Source organism: Cheilinus undulatus, linkage group 4 (assembly GCF_018320785.1).
Source record: "Cheilinus undulatus linkage group 4, ASM1832078v1, whole genome shotgun sequence".
Taxonomy (NCBI): Eukaryota; Metazoa; Chordata; class Actinopteri; order Labriformes; family Labridae; genus Cheilinus; species Cheilinus undulatus.
The window spans coordinates 15,560,775-15,582,144 of NC_054868.1; the positions used below are offsets into that span (position 1 = coordinate 15,560,775).

At 40.6% G+C, this 21,370-nt stretch overlaps 1 protein-coding gene and 1 non-coding gene across 5 annotated transcripts in view; both read right to left on the bottom strand.

Moving 5' to 3' along the window:
- The window catches only part of htt (huntingtin), a 79,593-nt gene that overhangs the window by 45,741 nt on the left and 12,482 nt on the right, over positions 1–21,370 (bottom strand). For 2 of the 4 annotated variants that reach the window (XM_041785196.1, XM_041785192.1), the window contains exons 8-32: positions 20,515–20,693; positions 20,219–20,423; positions 19,853–19,897; positions 19,495–19,572; positions 18,993–19,384; positions 17,366–17,492; positions 17,125–17,240; positions 16,913–17,024; positions 16,353–16,490; positions 13,389–13,547; positions 13,212–13,309; positions 12,483–12,622; positions 12,269–12,332; positions 9,167–9,267; positions 8,860–9,006; positions 8,596–8,716; positions 8,342–8,487; positions 7,842–8,011; positions 6,462–6,685; positions 6,252–6,378; positions 6,040–6,164; positions 5,819–5,929; positions 5,557–5,634; positions 576–799; positions 149–227 (exon numbers count right to left, since the gene is read on the bottom strand). In XM_041785196.1, coding sequence (XP_041641130.1) covers positions 149–227; positions 576–799; positions 5,557–5,634; positions 5,819–5,929; positions 6,040–6,164; positions 6,252–6,378; positions 6,462–6,685; positions 7,842–8,011; positions 8,342–8,487; positions 8,596–8,716; positions 8,860–9,006; positions 9,167–9,267; positions 12,269–12,332; positions 12,483–12,622; positions 13,212–13,309; positions 13,389–13,547; positions 16,353–16,490; positions 16,913–17,024; positions 17,125–17,240; positions 17,366–17,492; positions 18,993–19,384; positions 19,495–19,572; positions 19,853–19,897; positions 20,219–20,423; positions 20,515–20,693 — 3,506 coding nt within the window. The remainder of the gene's footprint in view (positions 1–148; positions 228–575; positions 800–5,556; positions 5,635–5,818; positions 5,930–6,039; positions 6,165–6,251; positions 6,379–6,461; positions 6,686–7,841; positions 8,012–8,341; positions 8,488–8,595; positions 8,717–8,859; positions 9,007–9,166; positions 9,268–12,268; positions 12,333–12,482; positions 12,623–13,211; positions 13,310–13,388; positions 13,548–16,352; positions 16,491–16,912; positions 17,025–17,124; positions 17,241–17,365; positions 17,493–18,992; positions 19,385–19,494; positions 19,573–19,852; positions 19,898–20,218; positions 20,424–20,514; positions 20,694–21,370) is intronic. The other 2 variants (XM_041785193.1, XM_041785194.1) reach the window with 2 other exon arrangements.
- LOC121509180 lies at positions 5,368–5,496 on the bottom strand. Its single transcript, XR_005991857.1, has one exon.

The window sequence follows — 21,370 nt, forward strand, 5'->3', positions numbered from 1 at the left end:
GGTAAAATCCTTGGAGGGTATGACGGTATTAAAAATTGAATACTGCCTAATCCTAAAATGTAGTATTGTAATGAGCATCTTAACTTTGGGAATCATAGATCTACAACAATAACTTATCTTGGGAAGAAGCAGAAAAATCCAAGTTTACCTTGTCTCCTCTGTGGCGTGTTGCATTTGCAATATTGGACCGAAGCTGGTTTGAAGCTTTTTGCATTACATCAAACCATCTAGAAGTGAGAAAGGAAGTCAGGGTTAGATATACTCGACTGCTTCTATGTTTTTGAGCATTGATTTGGAAGCAAATTAGCATTATCATCTGACTCAGTTCTGTTAGTTAGAAACACATACATGGGGGAACAAGTTGATAAACTGTTGGGTTGGATAAATAGTTGGATAAATAAGTGACCACAAGTACAAATTTCTTGATCACACTGTCAAATTAGACCACAAAAACTGCTTCTAATTCAGATCAGTCGAACTCTACGTTTACCTGTTCCATGGGTAGTTAACACCCACTTGTCTTATCTGTCTGCAGACTGCAGTACTTATTAAACCTGCGAGTTGCTATTACTCACCCAGAGGTGTCTTGCTCCTGTTCAGCCTGCACCATGTTGCGCAGACTTGCATCAGCAAGAGCCTGAGTGAAGTGAGTGTAAGGTGCCATGAAGCAGTAGTGGTAGAGGCCTGGTCGCAGGCTGGATGAACCTAGACGGAGAGCCTTGCCCTGGGATCGGTTTGGTCCACTTAGGACACCCTCATACTGGGAAGCCAAGTTGGTGCCAAACAGAGTCTTCAACAGCTAAAGAAAGAGGTCATTAATTGTTGAAAAATAAGAATAGTTTAGACTGCATGCTTGGACTCATGCATTATATTCTAATATATTAAACTTTCTTTGACTACATTTAAACAGGAAGAAGAAACCACTGTTCAAGAAATGTTGGGGCAAATATTGATACTGCTTAAATGTTTTCAAGTTGTTCCTGGGGGGGTGCTCTCATGTCTTAAAACAAGCTTTTACATGATCCATGATTAAAAGAAAACGGAATGGACAAACAGAATGCAGATTACATGAACACTGGGGTGGGGTTTATATCTGATCAATATTAAGAGCAGCAGCAAGCTATTGAACATCTAACAGCCTTGATGCTGTTAGAGGAAGTCTCAAATCCTGATGGACTATGGTTCAATAAATATTTGGTTTAAACAATGTAAAAAACTACAGGATAGAAATGAATGGTTGTAGATAGGGTGGCATACAATAGAGACTTGAACCGTGCTCAGCTTGATTTCTTGCTTTAAACAGTGGAGTTGGCAAGCCATTTCATGAAGTTGCTTAATTTGAACTCATACAGGTTCAAAACACCTCAAACATTTTAACATCTATAGTCTCAAACAAGACTAAGTTAAAACCTAGAATATAGCTGACTGCTACTATCTGGGATGCCTGTTGAAATTCCTGACTGAATTGTGTGTTCTGGCAGAGTGATTGGTTTTTTGGGTGTGTAACTGTGCTGTCCCTTATGTCTGTGGGTTGAGAGTTGAAGGATCCCAAAAGTTTAAAACATAAAGCCCTGTCAGCAATGAACAACTGACCCGACACACAAGATAGGCCATTTCATATATGCACTGCATAAATGTATTTCACATTCATCTGGGAAAGCTCCCATGGAAAGCATTTGGGAAGGGCAGGACTTTTAAAAAATTCTCCAAAGGTAATTGGAGGAATGTTCCATCTGTCACATTCATGATGTGCCAAACAGAGCAACAAGTGACAGTATCTATAGAGTGACAGACCAGGGTGGCGGTTCCTATTTTTAAAAAGGGGGACCGGCTCAAGTTATCATGGTATCACACTACTCAGCCTCCCTGGTAAAGTCTACTCTAGGGTGCTGAAAAAGAGGCTCCGGCCGACTGTCGAACCTTAGACACAGGAGGAACAACGAGGATTCTGTCCTGGCCAGGGGACATTGGACCAGCTCTTTAGTCTTGCCAGGCTCTTTGAGGGAGCATGGGAGTTTGCACATCCAGTCTACAAGAAATCTGATTAGGTTCATTAGGTCTTCTGATTAGATTATACTGAAGTTTCATATGAACAGACCTCTATTGTTTTCGTACCTTGACAGTTTTGGCTGTACTCTGCTGCCTTCCTCAGAAGTGTGACGTGATGTTGCAGTGACATGTCTGGTCAGCTGATTTATACAGGTTTTCTTGGTGCTGTTGTAGTGGAATCAAAGGCCTGAGTCCACTGCTGCCCCACAAAGCTATCTTGTAACCTGCATCTGGGGATCGCTTCAGGAATGTTACAGAAAGGGAGGGGATTCTCTCCCCCATGCCTGTCAATCATCCATCGTCTTTTTAGGAACCATGTCCCTGCCAAAAGAGTTCCTCAGAATTTAAGACACTGGACCTGACACTGCTGATGACACAATGATATGTTTTATGGCTTTCTCGAACTCTGGGTGGTTCCAGGAATTAATTTTGATGTTTTTCCATAGCTGATATCCACAGACTGAAAGTATATGGAACCACAGTGACATCTCCTGGTCGTTTCGGTTATTACAGCTTTGTCCAACACAAGCGCCTGTAAAGATGAAATGTTCGGTTTTAATATTGTACACGATCTCTCACCATGTCGTGTCATGTTTACTTTGTGGCAGTTTACTGGTGCCGTTATGCTAGAAATGTTATAACCATTGATGTTATACATGTTCTTATGGAATTAATAACTTGAAGAAGAGTAGCATGTGTTTGATTCCTAGGAGGGAATTTAGAGAAAGAGACTCCTCCCTCTCGGTTAGAACTGACGTCAGGATCGGAGTCAGGCTAGTTCAGTGCAGCAGTTCACTTCTGCTTCTGCCATTCTGTGCTCTATGTTTTCAAGCCTATGCCAGATTCAATAGAGAAATTGAATCCTGAAACTGAATTTTTGATCCAGCACAAAATTCTTGAATTGGTTTATAGCCTTTTACACTATCTTCTTCTGCAAGCAGATTTTTTTTCCTTTATCTAACACGTCCATAGGTCATTACTGTGAGCCAATTGTCAAAGTGGTGTTGACCATCCACGGACATTAATTCGATATTAATTGTATAATTTAAGAACTGTTTTTGGAACGAGAGACGATTCCCAGGGACCGTGGACAGGGATCCATCTTGCCATGTGCTTCAGACCATCCTCTGAGTGACCCACCTGGCACTGTTGCTAACCAGCCGAACCCAACTGGGTCGAAACCTCGACCAAGCTAACACTTAACGGTAAGCCCTGGTGCTCCAGAACCTGCTCAGATGGCTCATCTCCAGCCATCCTCCCTCCATGGCATCTTTTTTCAATGGCAAACACAGTAGGATCTTCTTCAACTCTCTGAACTGGTGTGGCATCTCCAAAAGTTCCAATAAAAATTAGTGACTAATTCAGATCTATTTCCCTTCCAAATTTACAACTGTAACTGAAAAAATACGAGCCATGAACAAACATAACATCAGTACTCCGGTCAAACCAGACACAAAACTACAATAGCTGCTAGTGCACCCCAAGGACAAAATAGACCAAGACCACAAATGCAATGTAATATATGAAATTCCTTGTTTGTCCTGCAACATGACATACATAGGCGAAACAGGCAGAGCTTTCAACACACAGAAAAAGTAACACAAAACTGAATGTGAAAAAGAAACAGCAAAAACATGCAACCGAGCTACGAAGAGACAATCCCAACAGGAACTGCTTAAGTCCGCAATCTCAGACCACTGCAAGAGGGAGAACCATCTCATGGATTGGGACAAGGCAAAGGTCATAGGCACAGAAAGCAACAAATACCATCGTTGGATCAGGGAGGCCATCAAGATCCGGAAACGCGCCCACCAGACTATAAATCGGAATGAGGGGACGTACCAACTTTCTCACACCTGGGATACAGTTCTGAAGAAGTCGGACTGCAGATGGCGCTGTCATCCTACTGCTCCAAGTAGGAAGACAGCACCAAGAAAACCTGTATAAATCAGCTGACCAGACATGTCACTGCAACATCACGTGACACTTCTGAGGAATGCAGCACAGCGCAGCCGAAACTGTCAAGGTACAAAAATAATAGAGGTCTGTTCATATGAAACTTCAGTATAATCCAGTCTACAAGTGTTTTGTGGGTTTGGAGAAGGCTTCTGACCATGTCCCACGGGGGGCCATGTGCTGGCCTCCGCCAGGACTGCTCCTTGTCTCTGATTCTGTTTGTGATATTCATGGATGGGATCTTGAGGCAAAGCCAAGGGGAGGAAGGTTTTCATTTGGATGACGTCAGAATTCCATCTCTGCTTTTTGCAGATGATGTGGTTCTGTTGGCATCTTCAGCCGAGGACCTCCAGCAAGCACTGGGATGGTTTGTGGCAGAGTGCAAAGCAGTCAAGATGAGGGTCAGCACCTCCAATTCCAAGGCCATGGTCCTCTGCTGGAAAACAGTGGATTGCTCCCTCCAGGTGTCCTTGGCCCAAGTGAAGGAGTTCAAGTATCTCAGGATCTTATTCACGAGTGAAGTTAGAATGCAACCATGAGATCAACAGGTGGATTGGTGCAGCATCTGCGGTATTGCAGACATTGTACTGCACCGCTGTGATGTAGAGGAAGCCGAGCCGGAAGGCAAAACTCTCAATCTACCAGTCCATCTTCATCCCAATCCTCACCTATGGTCATGAACTCTGGGTAATGACCGAAAGAATAAGATCAGTGGTTCAAGCAGTCTAAATGAGATACCTCAGGATGAGGATAGGGCTGTCCTTGGTGAACTTGCTTAGCCTGCTGCCACCTCTACCAGACCACAGATATGCAGAAGAAAATGAATGGCTTGTTGGAATATAATCAAGTTTTTCATTACCGTCAAAAGAAAATATTTACAAAAGAGCAGACCAGAATCTGTTCACTGCTGGACCTGATGGCTGATCACTGTCACACTGGAACTGTCAAGTAACTCCGCTGTATTGGTGAGAAATAATAACTAGGAATAATTAGGAAATATAGTGCACACACCTCATGCCAGAGATAAATACCTTTTTACAGTACTACTGCTGGCTAGAAAAAAAATATCAAGCAGCTCAACAAGGAACCACCTACAAAGGGGTAATGGATAGCCATGGTGAAAGAATTATGACATGGAAAAAACTGACCTTTGCCTTAAAAATCTGTTATGATAAATTCTGTAGTTGTTGGTCTTAAAGGATAACATACATGAACAAAGAAGGAAAATACAAATAATGTAAACTACACTTGTACAAAAAGAAAAACATCTATTTCGATTTATCTTACCAGAATTAAGTTTAGTTTCTTTCTACCATCAGAGATAAAAAAATACATGCACGTGTTTCTGTGCTTGTGTATAGAGATGTATGGAACCATCGCACAGGAAACCAATGCCTTTACAGGCCCTGTCGGCAGGAACCAGCCTCAATCTGTGTGGAGCTGAACTGGTCGCAACACACTTCTCAGTGCTGGAACCTTAAAGACTACCACACAATAAATATGACATTGTAAAACACAAATCTAGATTAATTGCAAACATTAATAACTGACCTGTTGTACACAAACTGTCGCCATTGTTGGTTCTCTTGAGAAACAGGACTTGAGGTAGCCCAAGATTTCCTCAACACACTGTAAAAACATAGTAATTGCATTCATAAATTTGTCTTGTTATCTGATTATGGGACGGAAAAAAAAAGAGTGCTCTATACCAATCATCAAGTAACTCCCATTCCTCTCTCAGCCTTAAGCAGTGTCTGATTTAACAAAGTTTTACATTTTTCTAATTTTGAAATATAGATATTGTCACACTGACCTTGCTGATGTCATGTAATGTAGCCAGCTCAAGGAGCTGAGATAAAACATCTAAAGCAGAACGCAAGAAACTCCCAAACTTCTCCTGGGTATTGTGGAGGTCCAGTGTTACCTGGATGATACACAAACAGTTATAAGTTAACAGATGGCATGTAGACAGACACACAGATATGACCCTATTGTCTCTAAAAGGAATTATTTAATACTTTTGCATGCACTGACCTTGAAATTGGCATGAGTAGCTTTGAGGACATCATACAGCTTGAGGTAGGGTGGCAGGTGGTAGAAGTTACCAAGAGTGGTTGATTTGTTTACAGCGGTTGATCCAGTGTTGTCTGCTGGTCTGCCTGCTCACAATAAGCACAGTTGCATGTTTTAAGCATTTAAGACACATCCGTTTTAATCTTTACCTTCACTTGGGCTTGGTCAAATACCTGTGTTGACTTCATTGCTTTTCTTTGGGCTCATGGGGGCAGCGCTAGGCTCAGCAGTCTCCTTCTCCTTGCCCTTTCTCCGAATGGGACTGAGGGAGGGAGTGTTGCTCAGGGAGGGAAGGGTGGCCTTAGAGACGGTCACAAAAAGTAAAACTAAAAACAGAGGTCAACTTGTGCCAGTCAAACCAAATAATGACTTTGAACTGTTACCTTGACAGCTGGTCCAGGTGGTGTGTCATCCAGCACATGGGCACAGATGTTGAGGACCTTCAGTAGGTGGGAAAAGAGCTGTTCCACCATGACTACCAAGGAGCGCTCTGACAGCCCTGCCCAGGGTTCCTCCATCTTATTTGGGCCCCCACTGGCATTCGTGCCACCACTGCTGCCTTCGTCCTCTCCAGCCCAGGGGTTGCGCATGCATTTAAGAGCCACAGCTAGGAACAAAATCAAATAACTGGTTAATCTATAACAGTGTACCAACTTTATTTAAATATAAATTCAAGCGACATGAAGAGTAAGGTCATATAAAATTACTATGCATAGATCTGCTATGACTGCAAATAAGATTCCGCTGCACAGTCCTCTTGCAACACATCCACTATACAAAACAATATCTACCTTCAAAGGTACTAAAGGACTAGTTTCTAGAATTTATAGTGTTCTTTCTCAGCATGCTTATAGGTCCCTGATATGAATCCCACTCTCGATTGGGACAAAGTTTGGCTAGATCTTGCCTCTAGGAACCCCAACCACCAACATATTCACTACAACTTTATACAGAGGCTGTATTTAACACCCAGAAAATTGCACAAAATGAAAATAGTTACTGACCCTTGGTGCTTTTTCTGCTCTTTAAAAGCAGTTGGATCGTTTATACATGTTTTGGGAATGTCCCCCTGTGGCAGCGTTCTGGAAGTCAATTGCATGTAACCTCTCCACAATATTTGGTTTGGTGCTGCCTTGTTCACCTGCAGCTCTGATATTAAATGACCTCCCACTGGCTGGTATTACGGTTTGCAAAAAATGGGCTTTACTGGCCGGGCTTACGGCAGCAAAAAAGTTGGTGGATACACGCTGGAAACCCTCTCACTCTCTTTCTGTTCGGACTTGGCTTCTTATTTATTTTGACATGGCTTATTTAAAGATATTTATAGCCCGCATTCATGGAGTGAAAGATTGTTATTGAGATGTGGTCTATGGTAATGAATGGCCTCCAAAAGTGCTTTAATAAATAGATATTCCAAGGGTTTTTTTATTTGGCTAGGGGCCTGGGTTGGGGTGGGTTTTTGTTTTTGTTAATTTTATTTCTTCATTATTATTGTTTTTCTCTTTGTTTGTTTGTTTTCCATATGGATGTATGATTCAACATGTTTGCGTATGGGTAAGGGACTACAGACAGTGCTTGTCCGATAAATTTATGCACTAGTATCCAAAACAATTCTGTGGTGGACTTATGCATACGTATGTTGGTACACAGACTTTTATGTCCCCCAAACTCTGCAATATTCAATGTGTGCACATTTGTTAAATTGTTACAATGGAAATAAAAAGCTGATCACAACAAAAAAAAATTACATGCATAATGCCCACCAGCAAGCAGATTGCCGGAAAGAATAAGTGCATCCTGGTGTGCAGAGAGATCTAATGGAAACCAGGCAGAAGACAGTAGGGAGAGGGCCATGTTGGCCATTCCAACTGTTAGAGTTCTTCGCTCAGTGTCTGCAGCAGATGGAACTGTGGTTGACAAGGCTGGCACACTGCTGAGTTCAGAAGGAAAGACAATAATTTAGTAATGGCAAATGGATTTAAGCTTGTTTTTCTAGTCATCTGACAACTCAACATGCTTTACATACTGTAGGTAATACTTAGCTATTAACACCTATTCACACTAGATTAACATACTGATGGTGGAGGCTGTATGTATGTGTCCATCAGTATTAGCTCATCCAATTCATTCATTCACAATTTAAATGGATTTAAATGGATAGTAGGAGAAGTCTTTTTTTCTGGCACAAAATATTTGTGGCAGGTTATGTAAGTAAGATACCACTAATGGTAAAAAAGAGAAAAAACTCCGAGAGTTAGCACACCTGAGAGCTCTTCCTCTGCTGCGCGTGAGACTAGAGCGAGATGAAAAACTGCTACTGGAGTTAACATAGCCACAGTGCCAGCCTGTGCTCCAGCTGCAGACTGGAAAGTTTAAAGTCAAGAGGCTCAGTGCCTCACAGCAGCCAAACTGCAGGGAAACAGACAAAACATTTTCAACAAATTCTGAAGAAAATGCATAAACAGACAGTCAACATTCTTTTAAGTGTGTAAAAAAATGTTTTGAAAGCAAGCTCACAGTAAGAGCTCTTGAGGTTGAGGAGGTAAAAGCATGGGAGACGGCAGTAACAACTCTGGACAAGTTGTTCTCCAATGTGACATCAGCCACACTGTTGGACAAATTGAAGCCTCTGTATGTCCTGCAAATCAAAGAACAGAGCAGCACTGAGTACCTCAAAGATATTTTTTTGATTTTGTCTTTTAAATAAAATCTTTAAAAACAAAAATCCAAACATAAACAGTTTCTGTAAGTGGTGATATCAAGTGACAATGTGAACAGTACCTTGTGATTGTGCTAACTGTCAACTGGGAAGGGGGTTGAGTCTCATGCATAAGCAGTTGCAGGTAGACTGAACTTTGGTCCCGTGCAATAGCCACCACTGGATCTACTTGACCCTGGTCACAGTCAAAGAACAACCTTGGAACCAGCCTGGTGAGAGGCACAGACACATGTGGGGTGGTGGGTAGGAAGGGGGGCTTACAAGTACAACTAAAACTGCTTTAATACACCACAGAAATATAAACCATACTATCTGTATACATGATGCATGTCTTACATAAATTAGTATGAATAAAGGATTTAAGTGTACCTGCTGACAGCAGAGGCTGCCACGTGCCGGACTCTTGGGTCATCATCTCCCAACAAATGGATGACCACATCATTTAAGACTCGTTCCTGAAGCCTCAACCGCTAGATGAAGAGAAAAAAAAACTCAAATAAGTGACCTGAAAGCTTTGCCTTCTAACTTAGCTCCTTCTTCACACAACAGCTCCTGACTATGTATGCTGACTCCATACTAAGCCTAATGTCAGAGTCAATGCAATTTAACCCTGACTTGTTTGTAAGACACCAAAAAAAAAAAAAAAAACTTCTTCTACACTAACAGCATTGATTCACAGCATTTTAATGAAACCAACAGAAACACATCAACAAAAGCAGCTGCAGCAACTTGTGTTTATTGGCATGCAAAAACTGGACATCCCAAAAAAGGTAGTTTAGGACAGGATAGACTAAAGATCTTAGAATTATTGTTGGCCCAAATGGAAACAAAAAAAAAGACTAGTCAGCACACCAAGAAGCTATACCATCAATAGATGAAAGTGAGTGGGTTTCAAGATCATGTCCAATGAATACCCAACAAAACACTAAAGCCGCATTTCCATCAGATGGTCCAGTTTGACTGAGTACATTCGGTATGGTTCAGTATACTAAACCCCAAAATAGTCTGTGCTTCCACAGACACTGTAACCTCACTTGGTGAGTGGACTGTCACAGCTATGCATGTGATGCAGTGCAAGTCTGCTGTTCCAGCTGCTGAGTTGAAGAAAGGATGAGTGACAGAAATAAGCAGAAAACAGCTTTTTATCGGTGCATTAATAAACACACAAGAAGCTGGGCTGTACAGTAGAAACCACAAGCATTTACTTTGTGATGAATAAAATCTGAACCGAACTCTATACCCCTTCCTCTTATCTTGAAGGAAATTAAGACCTTAAATTAAAGCAGATGAACCATACAGTAAAATAATATCTAAGCTGACAAGGCATCTAATGACAACAGATCATGTTTTATACCTGTATAATCCTGTGATGACTGATTTAACAGGGATGATTTTATTGGGGTAAGTTGAAAAAGTCCATCTATATTTATCACAGATAAAATAAAGCAGCTTTTTTAAATTTACGTGATTTATATGTGGTTAAATACTCAAGTTATTTCCGTGAATACTTCATAAAGTGAGCGTATCGAACGCTTATATATCTAAACATCTATACATAATATAGATGTTGCAAGCTGTACCATGAGAATTTGTGTGCTCTCACGCTAGGCAAACTGTACTTGTACTGTGCTAAAGTCATCTGAGAGAGAGAGAGAGAGAGAGAGAGAGATAGATTTCACTTCTTGATGACATGAAATACAATCATAGGTAAATTAATTAAGTGTATAATAATTTGGCATTATTATTTCATAAAAATGGGAGGTTAAATCAGACGTGAGATTAACCCCGACACACACTTGCCTTGAGTATTTGGTAGACTCCTTTGGTCACAGAGGATGAAAGGTATTTGTTTTCGTCTTTGAGGCTCAATCGAGGGATGAGGCTTTATTTCACAAAGCAAAAAATCTCACATTCATTAAGGCCTGACTTTGCAAGAAACTGGTCAGAAATAGGGACTGGACTGGGATCCATTAGGAGGAGAGGTTGTAGTGGAGCTGTACAAGTTGGTTAAATTCTTCAGCTCTGATAAAATCTTTGTAACTTGTTTAAATTCAATGAGACAAAATAAAGTCCTCGCTCCATCGCTCTAGAAAAATCCTGCAATCTCTATCAGCCTCTCTCTTTAGGAAAGTGTGTCTATTGAGCATGCAGCTGCCGCTTGGTACGCACTGTGCGGGTCCTTTAAAAGTTGTTACCTCATGTTAGGTCACATTCTTGTGCTAGGGCTCCTTCATTTGTATTTGCACTGTACCTAGGCCCACCTCATCCTTCTGTGCCGGGGCCATGAAGTGTGCTGCGCCCAACCAGAACGAACGTATACACACACACTGGTCAAACATACTGGACTTTAGGTTCCGAACCCAGGCATGGTTTGGATGGCTAAGTGTGAGTGCACCCTCAGTCATATTTAAAAACTAGAAAAGCACTCAGAGAGCGCAGACCTCCGCCATTAGCCCTATCTCCCAATAGTGAAGAATCCTCTAAAAACATTCCTGGATCCAGATGGTGATCTGGATCACTCCCAAAATCTAATTCGCCAATTACTCCCTTCCCGGTGGGGTGGAGACATGGTGAGGCAAAGCATTGGCTTTGCTACATGTCAAAGTCATGGCAGAGGGTGAATATTCCCCTATTCCTTCCAGCATTGTGAGTATTCTCGCTACAATTCGCTGTCTTTCTCTCTGTTACGCTCAGACTCGTCTCCACGACTGGGCGTGCATCTTTCAAACTCTATAAACTCCAAAACTTTGGATAAGTTCATGTCCTGGTGTAAAGTGGTAACAGCGCAGCCCTATCTCCCAATAGTACAGAATCCTTTTAAAAAATCCTGGATCCAGACGGTGAGCCAGATCAGTCCCAAAATCTAATCAGTTCTTCCTTATGCCATTTCTGACATTTCCTGAAAATTTCATCAAAATCCGTCCATGACTTTTTGAGTTATGTTGCTAATAAACTAACAAACAAAGAAACTAACAAACGAACAAACAAACAAACCCACCCGATCACATAATCTCCTTGGCGGAGGTAATAAACTAAAGGTTTAACTGGTGTTAGAACTGAACTAGATTAAGTAACAAATCCTTGGTATGGATTTCTGCCGAGCCCACATATCCCTAATTACAGGTGGTATTAGTCTGTTTTTCTCTTGTTTTCACCCACTCCTCACAGAGCAGACAGTGTTTTATTTTGCTGAGCAGTAGTCTGAAAGGGACATCAGTGCAAACCCCTATTGTTGTGTGTAGCTCCACCTTTTTGAGACGGATAGGCAAGCTTTGGGCCCCTATGGAAGGGTCCCAAAAAATATGTGACAGTACAGGTTGTTTTCTTTCAGGACTCCTTTTGATATATGGAAATGCAAAAAAATGCATGTCGTGCCATACTGAACTGAACCGGACCGCTTGGTAGAAACAACCTATAAAAGGGCCCCCATTTCCACTGCAGTACTACAAGAAAGGAACAATGACAAATTACCCCAGTGAAGTGATGATCCCCTTTGTGTAAAGTATCCGTTTTCCTTTCCAAGAAATTTAGCAACCTTGAAGAGAAAAAGTCAATATGTTTATATGGCATCACTGTTTTTACAGACATTCATGGACAGAAAATTTGTTGAAAGAAAGTACAGTCATCTTTGGTGAATATAAGGAAAAGCGTATAACTAGAGTAACACACACAAAAAATTGTGTACCGAAAGTCCATCTCAGCCAGGGTCTCCAAGAGCTCAGTGCGGACAAGCCAATATGCAGAGTCCCTCAGAGCAAGTAGGTCTATCACCAACTGCAGACCAAGCTCACTCAGAGTACTGCTACACATTGTCATGATACATTGCTGAAACACAAAAAGACAAATTAAAAATAAGGCTGTTAGCGTTCATGCATTAACTGCTGTGAAAATTAGGTCCATAATTGGTGTGTTAATTTATTGTTATAGTATTAATGGTATGCTTACTGTCCCCCTTTAGCACACTTTGGTTAAGCCACTGCAACATCTTCTACATGTCTATGTAGACGACTCAGTGGAAAAGTCAAAAGCCATCTACACTTTGTAATATCAAACATTTCATTTTTACTGTTCCCTTGTTTTCAATTCAATCCATAGCAAATTTCTTTTCCATTGTTAAGTTAATGTCATAATGTTTGATCTATAATTGCCACTTATTTTCTTTGAAAATAAAAACAGTTCTGTATCCAAAGAGGAACTTAAAAATCCTCTGTTCACAACAGTACAAAAATCTAAAAGGAAACCAAAAAAGGTCTTGAATGCAAAATAGTGGAATTTAAAAATGAAGCAAAAAAAGATTAATAGCAATTGACAACAGAAATTCAGAGATTGTGGTTGAACATTTAATTGTTTCACAGCCCTTAATCGAACAAAAATGAGTACAGACCACTGACACACTTATGCAGATCTGTCTTACCCTGACTGCAGAGCAGGCCATCTTGCAGGTGACGGAGGATTCATCTTTAAGGGTTTTCTGGAGCAAAGGCACCAAGTCCATCAAAGACAAAGGGTTTCCTGAAAAGCAATGGGACAAAAAGGTTAAAAAAAAAAAAAAGCATTAAAACTTTCCCAGCCATGTTTTACACAAACCTACCTGTTGCTCTATGCACACTGGCCAGCCAGGAGTGTATATTGAAACGAGTTTTGGTGAGAGCTGCCTGAACTATGGCTGCACAGAGGATAGCTGTAGCCCCTCTGATCTGGGGGTCCCCATGGTCAATGAAGCCCAGAATGTCACTGACAAACTGTTGCTCTGCAAGGTAACAAAAAATGAAAACAATGTCAGAGAAAGAACTCAAGCCAAATGGGAAGTCAGTGATGAATGCATTTTATGAATTCAAATATCTAAGGCCTTTTTTTTTCCAAATACAAGGTAATTTGGCATGTCATAATGGGAAGGCACAGGTGTAAATTAAAAATTCTGCCTGCCTTCCATAAAGTCTGGATACTTTCAGCATCCTTGTATTGTGCATTGTGCAATTGTCATATCCTAATGAGAAACTTTATAGCAGAGCACTCGTAAAAGCATCACTAATTTCTAATAGCAATACAATTCAGCAGGGGACACACTACACAACTTTCAGTCATCACAGATTTTGAAAAGGTTAGTAGTACACACTAACAGACTAGTTTCAGCAGATTTTTGTAGGACAATTGAAAGTCTGGGGACCACACACTTAACTGCGCCTGATGAGGATCACAGACTATATGATGTGTCAAACCAACTTAAGCACACTGAACACATCAATCTCTCCTGTTGTCATACACTGCACTTTCAAGCCAATTCACCTGATGATTTTTGAGTCATGCAAATAGTTTGCAGTGCATAGTTTGTGGGGAAAACACAGACAACCTTGGCTAAATTAGCTACTCTTCACATGGATGGATTTCTGTATGTTTTGGGTTATGTTTGGTTATCCATCTTCACTGTAAGTACCAGCCTACCAGTTTATAGTCTTTGGACTTAATGTGAGCAAAGTAAATAGCCCTATATAATTCAAAATTCATCTTGCTTCTTCTGTCAGGAGTCACATCATCCATAAACAGCAGTGAGCTTCTTCCATTGGCACCCATACATGCCCGTGCCATAACGATGACTTAAACATGTTTGACAGATGATGTGATAAGCTTTGGATCAAGAACGGTTCCTTTATCTTGTCTAAACTTGTCTCTTTCTGATCTTAAAAGTTACAAGTAGTTTTCACCTTGCTACAAAGCCTCTGTATTCACATTCATGAGGGTGTCTATTGATTGTAGACTTTGACAATAATACACTGGTTGCTTCAAGAGTATTCTTAACTTGTCTAGAATATTTTAAGGGATTTTTCTTCACCAAGAAAATAATTCTGTGACCATCCACTTGAGCCGTCATCTGTGATATTCCAGGCCTTTTGATGTTGCTGGGCATGCCAGTGCATGTTTCAGGGTATATGCAGGAATCTTGAAGTTAATTTTAATACCTTTTTAAGACTTTTTCAAGACTTTCTCAATATTTTTTAATACCTCACCGCTACTTCAAGCTGTAACCATTTACATCAGTGATATACCTTGCTCTGGCGCTCTCAGAGACAATTTACGAACGCACCCACAATAGCCTAGTTTTTTATGTACCTGTTCATCTTTGTTTTTTAATAAAAATGAATAAATTCACACACTTTTACAATGTTTTTGGGACTCAAACTCTTGGACAGCTAATTCAGAAAAAATACTTTCAAAATTTAAGACTTTATAAAGTCATGATAAGACTTTTTAATACTTTTTAAGGGTCTTAATTTTTCCAAAATTGATTTATCACCTTTTAATACTTTTCAAGACCCCGCGGATACCCTGATGTTTTCTTTTTCAAGACTGTATGTCATGCCACTTGAAAATGTGTTTTCTACTTTGTTTCAGCAGTTCAGTGTGGTTTGTTTATCTTTGTAACCATGGTAATGCAGTACCAGTGCATGTTGGGAAACAGGAAGTAAAAATTGCCATGCGGTAATCAGCTACAGGCATGTGTGAGCTCCACCAGTCGTCAGTCAGTCTGTAAGTATCTCATCATATAATGTTAAGTTATTACTTATCTCGAATTTTACAAGATTACTGAGAGAGCTAAGACGTTAATTTAGTTTGTGCTATGCTAGGTTAGCTTAATGGTTATTGCTGCTGGTTGATTTTCATGGCTTGTTTGTGTTTTATCATATATGCTATAGAGATAAGGTAGCTGAGCTGTATTATTTTTTCAGATGCTGTGTGTTTGGTTTGATTAATGATACAGACATCTCACTGTACTATATTGCAGTTTCACAAAATTCCCAGTAAACTTCATGGAAGTGAATCAGCTGTGTCCTGGAGTTTCTTGGGAGTGCTTAAGCTGAATGGAACATAGCCCATGACAATGTACCAAATTGTTTATTTAGCCATTTGTAAAATGTTTGTCATCTCTCTGATAGTTTTATTTATTTTCAGCATAACTAAAACCTCCTTGGACTAAATATTGATAGTTCTGCTCAAACAGCTACAAAATACCAAATTAACACTTGAAATCATCTGACCTCTTATCTGCTTTGTATTTAAGTAACAAGGGAACTGGGTCATGAAACAGCTTGTCGGTTAACTTTTCAAATACTTTTAAGTCCCTGATAATGGAGGTAATGTGAACAAAATGGTCATAATAAATGCCATATTTTTGTAAAAACACCTGAATAAAACTAAAAGTTTACATTCTGTTACATTATGAGTGTTTTATTTCAGATCCATGGTGGTAACCAGAAACAAAATGATGAAAAAAATATGTAGTTGTCCAAATACTTATGGACCTAACTGTAAAGCTGCTTCAAAGGATATAGAGAATCAGAGTTCAACCAAAAATCAAGCACTACTTGAAATAAGATATTCACATTCATAATCAGCATTGTGGTTAAAAAGGGCCTTGAAATTGGCATACATGCTCCAGTAACCTAGGTATGAATTTCTTCACTTATATATTGATTTCATAAGCTCAGCTTCAAATAAAGGCAATTTAAAGGACCATTACTCATCTTAATGGGGTTGTTTTAATTTCTTATACATTTACCTTCCTCTGGAATGCCGTCCAGCGGCTCCAGATATAGGGAATTAAAGAAGGCTTCTGGATGCAGTGCCACTGCTGCCCCAACACAGCTGACAGCCAGAGCCTTTACGCTCACACGCACCTCCTTGTCAGGAGTCAGACCTGGAAAAATAAAGAACAGCATTTATTGATCAACTCACAACCAGGTACACTCAAAGATGTTAAATAAAAGTCTATTTAGGTTTATTTTGGGCATTTCTGTGCCTTTATTTGATAGAGGAGGATAGTGGACAGAGTCAGAAACAGGGATGAGAGCGGGGGAGAGACATGCGGTCAAGGGCCTCAGGCCGGATTCGAACCCGGGCTGTCCACGTACATGGGGGATGCCTTAACCACTCGGCCACCTGCGACCCAATAATAACCTATTTAGCAAGGTAAATTGTTAACACTGTTCAGTGGTCCTAGTTTGGTTTGACTTTGAGCACAGAAACAGCTTGGTTAGGTCATAGCAATAAGAAACAGTTGCTTCAGCTTGATCATGAAAATGCCACTGTTATCTATTGAGAAATTCTGATAGCACTTGCCATTTTTTTGTCCTGTCAGCAAGAAGGAAGCAGCAAGAAGTCGTACACAGTGCACCAATGGCTCCACTCTCAGGTCTGTATAATGCCCAATTGGACCCTTTATACGTGAAGGCTATGATGAAGACAGATGAGTTAGAGACAGACACACAGAAAACATATTTAGCTTCTTTTACCTTTAGGTGGCACAGACTTTTCTTGTGTGGGCATGTTACCTTGTTGTCAGGTTCAGGTTCTGCAGGTTCATCCTTTAATATGAGGCGATCCACACTGCTGTCTGAACCCTGTCTGTTGTGCCCTCTGCCTTCAAAGAGATGAGGCTTGCTGAGAGCTGGATATAAACACACGTGGAGACAACAAGCATAATAAAAGTTTTAAATTAATAAACAGAACATATCTTAAGTGCAAACTAGTTTCTCTGTTGATGTCAGTTCACATGTGACTATACAAACACACCCAGTGCTGACTGCAGGAATGGTTCTGATGGTTCTTCTTGGGAGGAAGGTGCTACTCCTTCATCTTCTTCATCCTGTAGTGTTCCAATCTGCATTCCAGAGTACTGGCTTTCACTGCCATCCAATACCTTTATACAGACACATGGAAAAATCATCCCCAGAGGGCTCTTGAAACTTATTTAATCAAAACAACTAATACAACAATTTTGAAATACAACTGCATGCAAAGAATATCTAAAAAGTACTGTCTCATTAATCACTGAGTTAGACTTGCTGGATCAAGGGGGCAAGACAATTCATACCAAACAATGGGTAAATTCCAGGTTAACCAAAGTCAAACAAACAGTTAACTCAACGGTTTACACAGTTAACTCAATTTATCGCAAATCAACTTCAAACAGTAAGCACAGCAAGAACAGTGCAATTGTGACTGCCTGTATCCACCAGAGGAACATCAGCTTTCAAACCAAAATTTAGTCAAAAATCACTCTTTGATCAACCAAACTTGTAGGGGGTACATAAATGCTGTTTTGCAGGGAAATTGTTGTTCCAAGCTACATGTATCATGAATGGAGATAACAGTTAGGTCTATCATCCAAGGTCTTTCAACTTTCGAAAGGAACTCGCAAGAGAAACAAAAGAGAAAGTGGAATGGTCTATCACAAATGACAAGAAGAGAGGAAAAGTAACACTCAGCAGGGCAAATTCAGTATGGGTATGAGTATGGGCCATCATGAACAAGTGAAGGAAAGAAGAAATGAAGTAAGAAGAAGAAATGAAGAAAGCAAAGTTCAAGCAAGCCACTCCAGCTAAGTTCAAAATGTCTGACTGTCTGACCTTGTCACCAGTGCTAGAAGAGGAAGTGGCATAGAAGGAGGAAGAGGAGGAGATAGAGAAAGATGATGATGAAGATGAAGCTGTGTTGGCAGAAGAGTCACTGTCTGTGGCATCAGGACCATCAGTGGAGGGTGGCGAGGGAGGGAATGGCTCAATCACCCGAGGCAAAAGAGTTTGTGACTATGACAAGGTCAGAGAGCCACAAAGCAAAGGGTCAGGCCCATTGAGGCAGAACTGTTATAATGGCACTAAGGAACTTAAGGGCCTCTGATTGGGAGCATGTTAACATTAACTGATTTAGTGTTTCTGGGTACCAACAAACAACACCCAGAGACATACCAAGTCCACTGAACAGGGGATTTAATTCTATGATCAATTATCCTTTAACCTTAATTTTAGAACCTGATATAAACTATGCAATTCAGTACTCAATCTGGAATTTTTGTGCAACATTCATAATTTTATATCATAAAGCATTAACCAACAAGTGCCTATAAGGAAGGATGTTGACTACACAGGTGTAGAATGATTTGGGCAACGTTTACAGTAAGTTTAAGCAATGCAATTTGAAGGTAAAGAACTTCCATGAAATTCACCATTAGGGTTATTAGGGTTCATAAAACAATAATATTTAATGAAAAGTTATCTCTTAGTTTTTTCAGTTTTAAGGCAGGTATACTGTCCCCAAAATTTTATGAACACACATAAAAACACCAGTAACAACTGTTCATTCAAACTCTATTCTCCAGCTTTATTTATTCTAATGTGCATAGCCACACAGTCACACTGACCAGTTCTGCAACATCTGAAGGAGTGACAGCTGAATCTGGTCCCTCTGTGGTGGTCTGGGAGGAGTCACTTGGTGGAAGTGATCGGTCGTTAGTACCCAGCAAAGTGCCGCCAGCTCCTAAGGGCCCTCCCTCAGGGGTAGCATTTTCTGGTGTTGTATAGTCAGCTGTCTCTGGAGTGATGTTGGCCCCACCACTGGAGCTCCGACTCAGTATTTCCTCCTCATTGTCATTGGGTGATTCAGGAGTGTCTGATGCAGATGTCCCACCTCCCTGCTCAGAGGATGCACTGAGGTCCACTGAGTCGCCAGGCTGCAGGGTATGCTGGGAGCGTGGCTGCTCAGTGATAATGTCAACCTGCACTGCAGAAGAGCTGTCGGCACCAACAACTGATGCTGGAGAAAAACATAAAGAGCAAGTTTTTACTCCTTCATAATTGAATAATGGTAGGTAAAAATGTCAGATAACAAATCAATATTATTCATCAGAAGTGGATGCTTCTTACCTGTGAAGGCACCAGTAGTGACCTCTGTTTTCTCTGTATCATCTTCCAATCCATCCTCTTCTCCAGAAAGCATTTTACCTGGACATACAGGGTTTAATGTGAATAGAACATCAAAAGTAACAAAACCTGGATGGCACAAATTCATCTTTGACTGACTGCACTGAAGAAAAAGCATACATTTCCTTAGAATGCCCTTACTATAAAATTAGAAAGACAATTTTGTGAATCCTCAGCAAATTATTGTAAACCTGAACAAAATAAAGGGTCTTCAGTTAATCAGTCAGAGGAACATTTGCCCAAACCCTGTACATCAGGATTCTAAACTGCGGTGACCAGAAAGGATGAATAGACAAGTCACCTCTCTGTTTCCTGAGTAGGAGTGGACTGCAGGAGGACCCTCCCGCTGGCAATGACAGGAAACAGGAAGTAGAAACAGGAGGTGAGCAAGTGAAAAGCCGCAAAAGCTTGAATCAACTTATAGTAAAGAGTGCAGTTATTTGGAGAGAAGAGGAAAGTACTAGGCAAGCAAAAAAGAAAGCAAACAACAGAAATCGAAGCAGAAACAGTAGCACAATGATGCAAATTAAATGTAGTTAGTCAGTTTGGGTTCATTAATAAATAGTTAGCTACAACAGTTACACTGGAAGATGAGTACCAGGTGACTGCACAGCCCACATAATGGTGTAAAAGAAGACACATTCTGTAAAGATTTTTTTTAATTTACCAATGAGCTCAAGGATGCTGCCAGAGCGTGCACGACTCTCAATGTCCTGGCGAAAAACAGTGGCATGTGAAATGCTGCCTGGGGTAATGAGCATGTGCAAAAGCTCTGGTGAGGGAGTCCTGAACATCTGCTGCAAGAGCTCCAGAGCTGCTGTGACCACATTGTGATCCCAATGCTGTGTGTAGTGCAGGGTCAGTTCGTAAACCTTAAAGAACACACAGAAAATGACTTTAACACTGTGATTACCGTATACTCTGTGATCACAGAAAATATCACAAACTTTTACTTCTTTTCACCTGAAGAAGTTGTTCAGGTGTTGGCTGCACATCAGCTTCCTTCCTCATGACTCCAAAGCTTCCTTTGAGGCTGGCTGTATTGACTTGTTGCTGCAGCAAAGGCATCAGATAACGCAGGGTTAACAACACCCCCAGAATTAGATGGCTGGGGCGCTCCTCATCCACTGGAACAAGCAGACCTGGAATAGAGGAGAAGGTCAAAGCCAGTCTTTGTTTTAAGCAGGCCACACACTACTACATGATAAATGTGTCAACTGTTGGGTTTAGTTCTTCCTTCTGCCCAAAGTCAGCAAAGGCCGATTATTAAATGGTTTTTAAGATTATCCTGCCTGATTATCCTGTGGTGTTGGTGCCTTTTCCCTTTCTGACTTGATTAGAGGCACTCTAACTCGAGATCGTAAATATCAAAAATGTTCAATATTTAGAACCAGAATTCCTGTATGTGGTGAGCACCGAGGACAGCCACACAGACCAATCAGATTTACGATGTGATGCTGGCTGAAGGAGGAAGTAAAATGAAATCACATGACAACAATAGTAAACAGGAGGCATAAAGTTTAGATGAACATTTAAAATGAAGGAGCAAATTGTTGATTTTTAGAACAAAACAAGTGTTCAACAATGTGTACAGTAAAACACATCACAGACAAACTGACAAAGGAGAGGAGCTGGAGTGAAATTGCAACCACAATAGACTAGGCAGGTAGCTAACAGCTAACCACAGTAGATTCTTCACTCTGAACACCTGTTAGACAGTGCAAGATTTGTTGTTTCGAGAGACATGACCAAGCCAAGACTCTTGTAGTCGGTGAACAGAATCTTTTAGTTTGTGGTGTGCTGAGTTGATCTTCTCATT